At 57.6% G+C, this 9,013-nt stretch overlaps 1 protein-coding gene across 3 annotated transcripts in view; it reads right to left on the bottom strand.

The window, feature by feature from the left end:
* Positions 1-417: 417 nt before the first annotated feature.
* The window catches only part of NACC2 (NACC family member 2), a 97,334-nt gene continuing 88,738 nt past the window's right edge, over positions 418-9,013 (bottom strand). For 2 of the 3 annotated variants that reach the window (XM_033238579.1, XM_033238580.1), the window contains exons 4-6: positions 7,908-8,013; positions 6,934-7,031; positions 418-5,773 (exon numbers count right to left, since the gene is read on the bottom strand). In XM_033238579.1, the coding sequence (XP_033094470.1) occupies positions 5,265-5,773; positions 6,934-7,031; positions 7,908-8,013 (713 nt within the window). In that variant the 3' untranslated portion in view covers positions 418-5,264. The other variant, XM_033238581.1, reaches the window with a different exon arrangement.

Genomic DNA, 9,013 nt, shown 5'->3' with positions numbered 1-9,013 from the left:
AGAGGGGGAAGGGGAGGGAAAGAGGGAGCCATGCACCTTTTGGGTGGCAGGTGAGGCAGGGGCTGCCCCACTTCTCAGACGATAAAACCAAGGCCCCGAAAAGCAGATCCCTCCGCCCTGGCAGGTCGCCTGGGGGTCCGGACAGGGCTCCCCTCTAAGAGGCACACTAACACCTGCAGACATCCTACCCACCTTGTAAAACACTGGGGAGATCAAGAGACGGGTCAGGTGGCCTTGAACCCCACAGCCAGATCCCTGCCCTGTTGTGTGGGCAGCTGGCCTGGGGACGCCGCTAACAGGGGCAGGGGTCCTGAGGCTGCCCCTGGGGGACCACTGGCCACCCCGCCTTCAACAGCCCAACCTTGGCTTCTCTGCGTCTCCCCCAAACCCCACAGGGCCAAGTCAAGTCCAGGAAACTTAGGTTTGAACTGACTTTATTATTTTGTAAATGTGAATTTTACAAAGCGCTTTACAATTAATGATCACATCCTTTTGTTTGCTTGTCATGGATTTCCACTGTCTGAAACGGCTCTGAGCACGTTTGTAGCCCTCTGTTTCCCTGGTCGGTTTTGGATGTTTCAGTTTTAGTTATTGATACAATGTCAGCCATGGCTAAAAAGTAACAGTCTTGACTCTACCGAGTAACAGCACAAAAAGAGAGTGAGGGCTCAGGAAAACAAAACAAAGGCTTCCTCCTTAAAAAAAGACAAAAAAAAAAAAAAAAAAAAAACCAAAAAAAAAAAAAAAACAGCGAAGCATCTTCTGTGGCTGAAATCTAACTCAGTGGTACTGTGAAACCTTCCTTTACAGCACAGGAAAATTTATTTTTTTAACAGTCGTGAGTTACAGTACTTTAACCCCTAAACAGACTCTTTAAAACAAACATCTCCTTTTTAAAAGTCTCTCTTTTCCAAATATTCCGTCCGAAGGATGGATGTTCTACTTGCACCCAGTGCCATCCAAATGTTCAAGTCAAAAATATTTATACATTTTATACTTAGTTCTTTTCTTTTTTTTTGTCTGCTAAAAATAGTATTGCAAGTTTTGGCTTCTTTTGACATAAAAATCACAATCATGTGTACGATGCTAACAATGGAAGCGACTGATCGGAATACGAGCAGGTCGTCCAATCTGAATGCTTTCGATTCTGCATAATTTTCCTTTCTTTTTCTTTTTCCAAAGAAACAAAACAAACAAACACGAAAAACCTTTGCCATTTTAGAAACATCTTGTACCAAGCCCTAAATGCTCCGGTGGTGACACGCACGCACGCGCACACACAGACACAGACACACGCGCGCGCACACACACACACTCGTACACTGGAGCCGGAGCTGGCTGGCTGACATGACAAATTTATGCAGCAGCAACATTCTGAAACAGTAGTTACAGCTGAGGACAGCTATGAGTTCTCGATTCTGTCTAGGACTCGCTGCTGGCAGAGGCAGACAGAGATTTCTTGGAGTTTTCAGTTGGTTCATGGGCCATACACCTTTTCCACTTGCTGCCAAGATGTTTCCATACACATTTCCCTTCTGAGGGGAACCCAGGCAGTACATGGCTGGGTGGGGTGGGGGGACTGGGCCAGTGCTTACAGCTCCAGCTGTCGAATGAGGACAGGCCAGGGTCAGGCACTCGAGTCCCCTCAGAGGGCTCCAGCCCCGAGGGCCAACCAGCCCTCTGTCCCTACCATCCACCTTCCTCCTGGCAAACACAAATGCCAAAGAATGACTCTTCCTGGAGGAGAAAGGAGGCCAGGCAGCCAGCTCCCACCTTCTAGGAGCCCTGACCCACAGTCGCCAACACCGGGACACTCAGGCGGGTCCTGCTGGCCTCTCGCCCACAGCTTCATCCACATTCAGGGGCAAAGTACAATAACCAAATCCAATGCAAAGTTAAGTGACGACAGAGAACTCGGGTGGGCAGACACAGTGCGGAAAACGAGACAGAATTCAAGTACCGAGGCACCCAACCAGGCGCGGCCTGCTGGGCTCACAGTATCTGTCACACCTCCGGTCCCTCCTGGACCTCTGCATGCAAACCAGCTGCCTCCTGGGCCCATCCCCTTGGGGAAGAGGAGGGCAGGGCAGGAGAGGCGGCTAGGTATCAGGCCCACCACCTGCCAGGCGGCAGCTCCAACACAGTCCAGTCCCTTCTGTCCTCCTTAAAAGGTGCGGAGATAACGTAGCTCTGTAATAGATTCTATATAGGATATGCGTATTGCTAATAGTCAGGCTTAGGGATAAAGGTGCGGACAGCTCATAAATACTGAGTGGCTCGTCTCTCTCTATAGGGTCTGGATGAGTCAGGGTCACACTCACAGGACAGGACAACCCCGGATTCTGGAATTAGTCATCTTGTAAACAAAGGAGGGAAGGGTCCGGCTTTCTTAATTGGTTTCCTTGGGAAAAATGATCAAAGGATGCTAAGGCACTCTGGAAGGCCCCTCCGAGCCCGGGCCGCCGCCCCCGCCCCACGGTACATTCAGGACGCGGAGGGAGCACACGGCAGGTCCGCTCAGCAGCCATGCACGTCCGCAGACACTCCCGACTCACGCCCACCGTGGGACACATTAGTGCAAAATGCTCAGCCTGGCCCGCCCGGGGCGCAGGGAGAGCTCAGAACCCATTCACATTAAATTATTATTATTTAAGTTTTACCTATAGCTCTTGCCTTCCTTACCCAGAACAACAGAACAGACGGCGATTACAAACGAGTGAGGAAGGGGCCACGGGACATTGTGCAGGCCTGAGCAGCAGTCAGGCGTCCTCTGTGCAGCCACCACCTCCGGCAGTGGCCAGCGGCTCCCTCCCTGTTCTGGCCAAGGGTGGGGGGGCACCCACTTTGGAGTGGAGGGCGGAGAGAGCCCTTCTGTCAGCAGTCAGGCCCCCAGGGATGGTCAAATTAAAGTGCAAATTTGGGTGTGGGGCAGATGCAGGAAACTCCAGAGGGAACTGAAGTGCAGCTCAATCTCACCTACCTGCCCCTGCTTCCTCCCAGCTCCAAGGAAGGTTTGGTCCAGGTTCCCAGTGGGCCCCATGGGGGCTCCAACCCCACCTGGGCCCAAGACAGGGGAGGAAGAGGCAGAGAGAGGCTCCCTCTAGGCTGGGTGGTTCTGAGTTCAGCAGGAGGTCCAGCTGTCTCTGCACCACTGATCCACCTCCGGCCCTAGGAATGCAGGCCTTGGTCTCCCTGGACTTGGGCCCTGAGGAACAGGTGGAGGGGCCGAGGTTAGTGTCCATAGTGTCTGCCCATGGTCCCCCACCTCCTTCTGGAAAGCAACGTAGTTTTCTAGAGGGCAGGCACGTGCTGGGCCTGGCTGGAGGAAGCCCAGGGGGCTGAGTGCAGTCTATAGAGGCGGCCCCATGGGAGGTCTCCCAGGGCCTTGCCACAGGGGTAGGCTGTGGGGCAGAAAGGGGTCACCCAGTGGGAATGTGTCTAACCCACACCCTGTAGGTCCCCAAGCCAGGGTGCAGCACATGGTCCTCCCCTAGCGGGGGCGGCCTCCACTTGACGGGTTGTGGAGGTTGGGGGAGTGGGCTGTGCTGGTCGGCCACCGCTCACCGGCCTGTGTGCACACGGGAGGGGGTGCTGACGGGTACAGCGCTGCACTTGTTTTGCACACGCAGATGGGGAAGCTGAGTTCTGGAGGGACAGAGGTGAGCAACAGACATTTCAAGTCTTGGGATGGGGGGTTCTTCTGGCCACACTTCAGAAGGAGGGCTGCCCCTGGACAAGGGCCCAGGCCCCCAAAACGAAAGGGAGAGGCACCTGGGTAGGTGGCCACACCAGCACTTCACATAGGACTTCACATGGTCTGTGACCCCCACCACTTAAAAAATAGTCATTAAATTACAAATTAAATTTCTCCAGCCTCAAAACCTACCAGCCCCACCATCCATGGGCCTTTCCTCCACTGTCTCTGGCCCCCAACATGCATCCCTAACCCTCTGTCCCCTACCAGTGCCCACACCTCCAACTGCCCCAGCCCAGACCTGTCTTGGCCACCTCCTGCCTGCAGCCTCCATTCATGCACACCCCCAAGGCAGACGGGGAGCCCAGCACTGGGAGGACCCACTCTCGCCCTGGCCCAGCCCTGGCCGCTGCCTCCTGCCTGAGCGGAGCCCCGCTCCCCAGGTCGGACCCTGAGCTCAGCTTCACACATACTGGTCGCCCATCCGGGACCCCCTTTTCCCCCAGTGGGAGACGAGTGGTCCCTGGCCCTGGGCGGGGGGCAGGGGGGTGCACCCTGACTGCCACAGATGACCCGCCCCAAGTCATGGTGGGCCGGAGACAGGTACACCATCCCACCCAAAGTTTTTGCTCTATTGAGTCTGAAAGTTTCCAAACCATACATGAAATAGATCTAAATTACAACAAAACCTAAAAAAAAACAAGACAAGCATAATCCCAAAGTGGCTGAGGCGGCAGAGGGCGGCGTGGGCTCCATCAGCTGTGCACGTCCCACAGTGGGCCCGGGCAGGACAGTGGGAGGCCAGGCGGGGTCAGCGGTGCCCTGGGGGTCAGGGGACCGAGGGGCTGCAGAGCCGAGACAGACTGGGCAGAACAAGGATGGGGTGAGGGGGCAGAATAAAGTACCCTTTTCTCCACCCCCTGAAGGGTGAGCCACAGCCATCACTGCACCCCTCGCCACGCCCCCTGCACACGCACTCGCGCACACACACACACACTCGTGCACACACCCCACACAGGTGGGAGGCCTGGTGGGCCTGGCCCCGAGTCTCAGAAAGAAGGAAAAACGAGGAGTTAGGGCCCTGGGGCCTGAGCCCTGCCCCATTACCCCAGATGGGTTCCACGGGTAAGGAAGGAAGGGTCAGTGACACACAGCCCAGCGCCCCCCACCCCCCCACCGCCACAGGCCACTGCCCCTGCTTTGCCTTCCGGGCAGAAGGAGCAGGAAGGGCGGGGAGGAAGGGGCAGAGCTGGGCACCAGGGGCCTGGCGGCCTCCCGCCCTCCCCGAGAAGGGGGAGGGAAGCTACACTTGGAGACTGACCTTGTGAATATCAAAAGGGAGCCCTGGGAGCGTCCTCACAGGAGGCTGCCAGTGGCCTAATTGTTTACAGTATAATGAATGCATTTGTTTCCTTCATCAATTTTAAATACAAGCAGAATAAAAATCACATTTTTCTCAGGCAACAGTAGCAGTTCAGTAGGTAAGTGGCTTGATCACATTTGTTTGTATTAGTAACGCATGCAAGCAGCTCTAGTACTCGGTCCCTCTCGCGCAGCCACCCAGCTCCGCTTACAAAGTCCCTGCATAGGTGCCCTCCGGCCTCCGGGCCGCGGCCGCGGGCGTCTGGGGCCTGCTGGGGCTGCCCCCGCCCTGCTCAAAGGGCTGTGGGGGGCTCTGGCCATCGGCGGGCAGCGGCTCGGGGGCGGCCACCTCCTGGATGACCGAGCCGGCCCCATCCACCTCCTCCCCGGCGTCGAAGGCGGGGTTGGTGGCGGTGCTCAGGTCAACATTCACGGTGTCAGTTCTCAGAGCCACGATGGTGGCCGCGTCGCTCCGCCGCTCGGCATAGATGCGCTGCTCGAACACCTGTGCCGCAGCGGGCGGGAACTCGGGGTCAAGGGGCACACTGGCCGCCGAGGAGCCCATGACTGTGCGGTACATCTCCACGCCCTCCGGCAGCATGGACTTGATCTTGGGCAGCCAGCGCTTGCGAACGCGGCGGGCGTTGGTGCACATGTCCGCGGCGATCACGTTCATCTCGCTCTCCTTGAAGCTGGGGGCGAAGTTCTGACAGTACACTGTGAGGACGGGGTGGCGTGAGCTCAGCCACCTGCCTGCCGGGAGGGCCCGCCCCTCCCCAAGGCCACGGAACCATGATGCCCTGGATGAGCCTCCCTGGCCACTCCTGGGGCTCTCCTGGGCTCAGCCAGAAGACCAGAGGTCACCTTTCTCACTGCGTGGCCTGGGAGGCCTCCCCACCCCATTCCTCTGGAACAGTCTCTGGCCTGGTCAGGCCCAGCAGCCTTGGCTGTCCGCCAGCTGTGAGGCTCAGGCCTGTTTTTAATCTCTCCGGGCTTCCCTAGCCCCACTGGCTAACGGGAACTGGTCAGAGGGTCCCCCTCTCAGGAATAACAAGACCCCTCCCCGTCCCAGTCCCAGCCTGGAGGAGGGGAGTGACAGAAGCCATCACTTCAGCAACCCTCGCCTCCTTTCTCCAGCAGGAGCCCAGGCCAAGGCCGGGCCATTCTTCCCAACAGCATCAAACCCAGAGGCAGATCCCAGGGGCCACGTCCACCTTGGTGCCTCCCAGAATCTTCCCAGAGCCCCGGCTGCCACCCTACGCTTTGGGACTGTAATTCCTGGATGCAAAGGCCCCTTTTTGCTCTAAAACAGAATTTGCCTCACAGGTTTTTTTTTTGTTTTTTGTTTTTTTTTTAAGAAAGAAAACAAGATAGTGCTTCTTGGGCTGAGGGCCACAGGAGGCTGTGCTCTTGGCCACCTGGTGTGAGCCGGCAGCAGTCAGCATCTTCCACATCTGGGGTGCGGGCCGGGGGAGGTGGCGGTCTGCCCCGGAGATGGACTGGGCTCCGCCCCCACACGCCCAAGAGCGGGAGGCAGAAGCCGGCCGAACAGATGGCAAAGGCTCAAAATAACCGCAAAATGTAAATAAGGGGTTTTGTTCAAAAAGGAAAATTAGATCTATTTCACATATTAAAATAGTTTCGCAGCTGAATTCATCACACTTGGAAACCTACCAAGAACGTTAACACCTCGAGACCTGGCTTCTGAGAGCTGCTCTTTTCTCCTGTCGTTCCCTCAATCCGACCGTGCTCAGCCCCCGGGGACGGAAGCTGCAGGTGGCCGGGAGCACCCCCGGGGCCCACCCAGTCCTCCTCAGGCTGGGATCCGAACCCAGCCTCAGCCCCAGCCCCCCACCCGGGAGACCCCAGGCTCTTACGTTTCACAGCGTTCAGGACCCGGCTGTCCAGCGGCTTCCGGCTGGGGTCGCTGGTGGACGAGCGGATGCCAGTCCCACAGCTGTTGGCCAGCGTGTTCCTGGTGGAGGGACCAGAAAGGGTGAGGACAACGGAGAGGGGACCTGGAGGCGACCCGCCCGTGTGAATGCCCTGCTGGGAAAACACTTGGCCTCACCCTTGGCTGGTTTGCATGTGTCCCAGCTCGTGGTCTGGTGGCAGCAGCCAGCCCAGCCACCCTCTAAGGGACAATACAAAGGAAAAGCGTCTGGGCTGAGAAGATGACCAGGTGACGGGGCTGCAAGGTGACCCAAGCGTTGTCCTCAGGGACTCTGGGGGCATCTGAGGAAGTTGCTGTGTCCTCGGGAAGGTTCTGTCAGCCCATCCGCACAACAGAATAAGTGTGGCTCTTTGCTTTTTTTTTTTTTTTTTTGAGATGGAGTCTGGCTGTGTCGCCCAGGCTGGAGCGCAGTGGCCGAATCTTAGCTCACTGCAAGCTCCGCCTCCCGGGTTTACGCCATTCTCCTGCCTCAGCCTCCCGAGTAGCTGGGATTACAGGCACCCGCCACCTCGTCTGGCTAGTTTTTTGTAGTTTTTAGTAGAGACGGGGTTTCACCATGTTAGCCAGGATGGTCTCGATCTCCTGACCTCGTGATCCGCCCGTCTCGGCCTCCCAAAGTGCTGGGATTACAGGCTTGAGCCACCGCGCCCGGCCTAGCTTTGCTTTTTTTGTTGTGGGGGTTGCATCCATAAGGCCCTTTGAGAAAGGCCATGGAAGACGGCCCCTCCCTCCCCGGGAGCCTCTCCACCGTCCTGGGGCTGGCAGGCCACAGCTGAAGTCAGGAATGCAAGGGGACTTTCAATGCCACAACCCTGGACAATCAGACAGCTCACAGCTAAAGGAGCCAGAACCCTCTGCAGCTCCACTGTGCCCTCCAGCACCCCTGCCCCGACCTACCTGTCAAAGAAGGTGGCCAGGAGCCTCCGCAGCAAGACCTTGTGCTTCACCCCTGCGCAGAGGTGGCAGTTCATCAGCTGGCCGCGTGTGATGTAGACCCCAGAGCCTGTGGCCGCCAAAAAGAAAAAGGGCTCATGGCCTTCCCAGGCCACCAGGGTCTGAAGAGGCGCACAGAGGGGTGAGGGGGAGGGTGGGGAGGAGCCGGAGGCCTCCAGGATTTTTTTTGGGAGGAGCAATTTGAGGTCCCACCTGCTGGTCACCAGGAGAGGCCACGGCCAAGGCCAGCCCCAGCAGGTCCCAAATCACACATGGAACTAAGCAGGGGGTGGGGAAAGCCACGGAGCCCCCCTACCCTCCCCATCGAGCCCCAAACTCCAAGCTCTCCCCGCTATGCTGCGACCCCAGGCTCAGCTCCCTCCCTGGGAACACGCTTTGTTGCTGTTTAGAGACGGGATCTTGCTCTGTTGCCCAGGTTGGAGAGCAGTGGTGCAATCACAGCTTACTGTAGCCTCGACCTCCTGGGCTCCAGTGATCCTCCCACCTCAGCCTCTTGAGTAGTTGGGACCACAGGCGCCACCACCGTGCCCAGTTAATTTTGATGAAGTCTCCCTATGTTGCCCAGGCTGGTCTTGAACACCTGGCCTCAAGCAATCTTCCCACTTCGGCCTCTCAGAGTGTTGGGATTACAGGACTGGGGCACCGCACCTGGCCTGTGGGAACGCTCTGAAGGGCTGGCTCTAGCCCTGGGTTTGGGAAACACGCATGTCTTTGCCTTTCTGCTCCGTCCCAGATACCAAAGAGCCTCAAGCAATGATGAGGGAGACGGAATCCCGACTGGAGGGTATGGCTGGAGCTTTGCAGGGCCCAGCACTGACCTCCTCTGAGTATGTGTGAAGGGGGAAACCAGCTGGGGCAGCAGCGTGGCCAGGGAGGTCCACGCTGTGCTATTTACCCTCAGAAACTTGACCACACCCCAGGTGTCCCACTAGGGTCTGGGTGAGCGAGGGCATGAACCAGCAGCAGGACTGACCCCGCTGGGAACAACGGGGAGGGACCGCTTTCTGGGGACAGCCAATCTCAATGACCACGAGATGCCACGTCCTGAA

The sequence above is a fragment of the Trachypithecus francoisi genome, unplaced genomic scaffold (assembly GCF_009764315.1).
Source record: "Trachypithecus francoisi isolate TF-2019V2 unplaced genomic scaffold, Tfra_2.0 Lachesis_group16, whole genome shotgun sequence".
In the NCBI taxonomy this organism is placed as follows: Eukaryota; Metazoa; Chordata; class Mammalia; order Primates; family Cercopithecidae; genus Trachypithecus; species Trachypithecus francoisi.
Note: the sequence above shows the minus strand (reverse complement) of the source record. Positions and strands in the feature narration are given on the sequence as shown.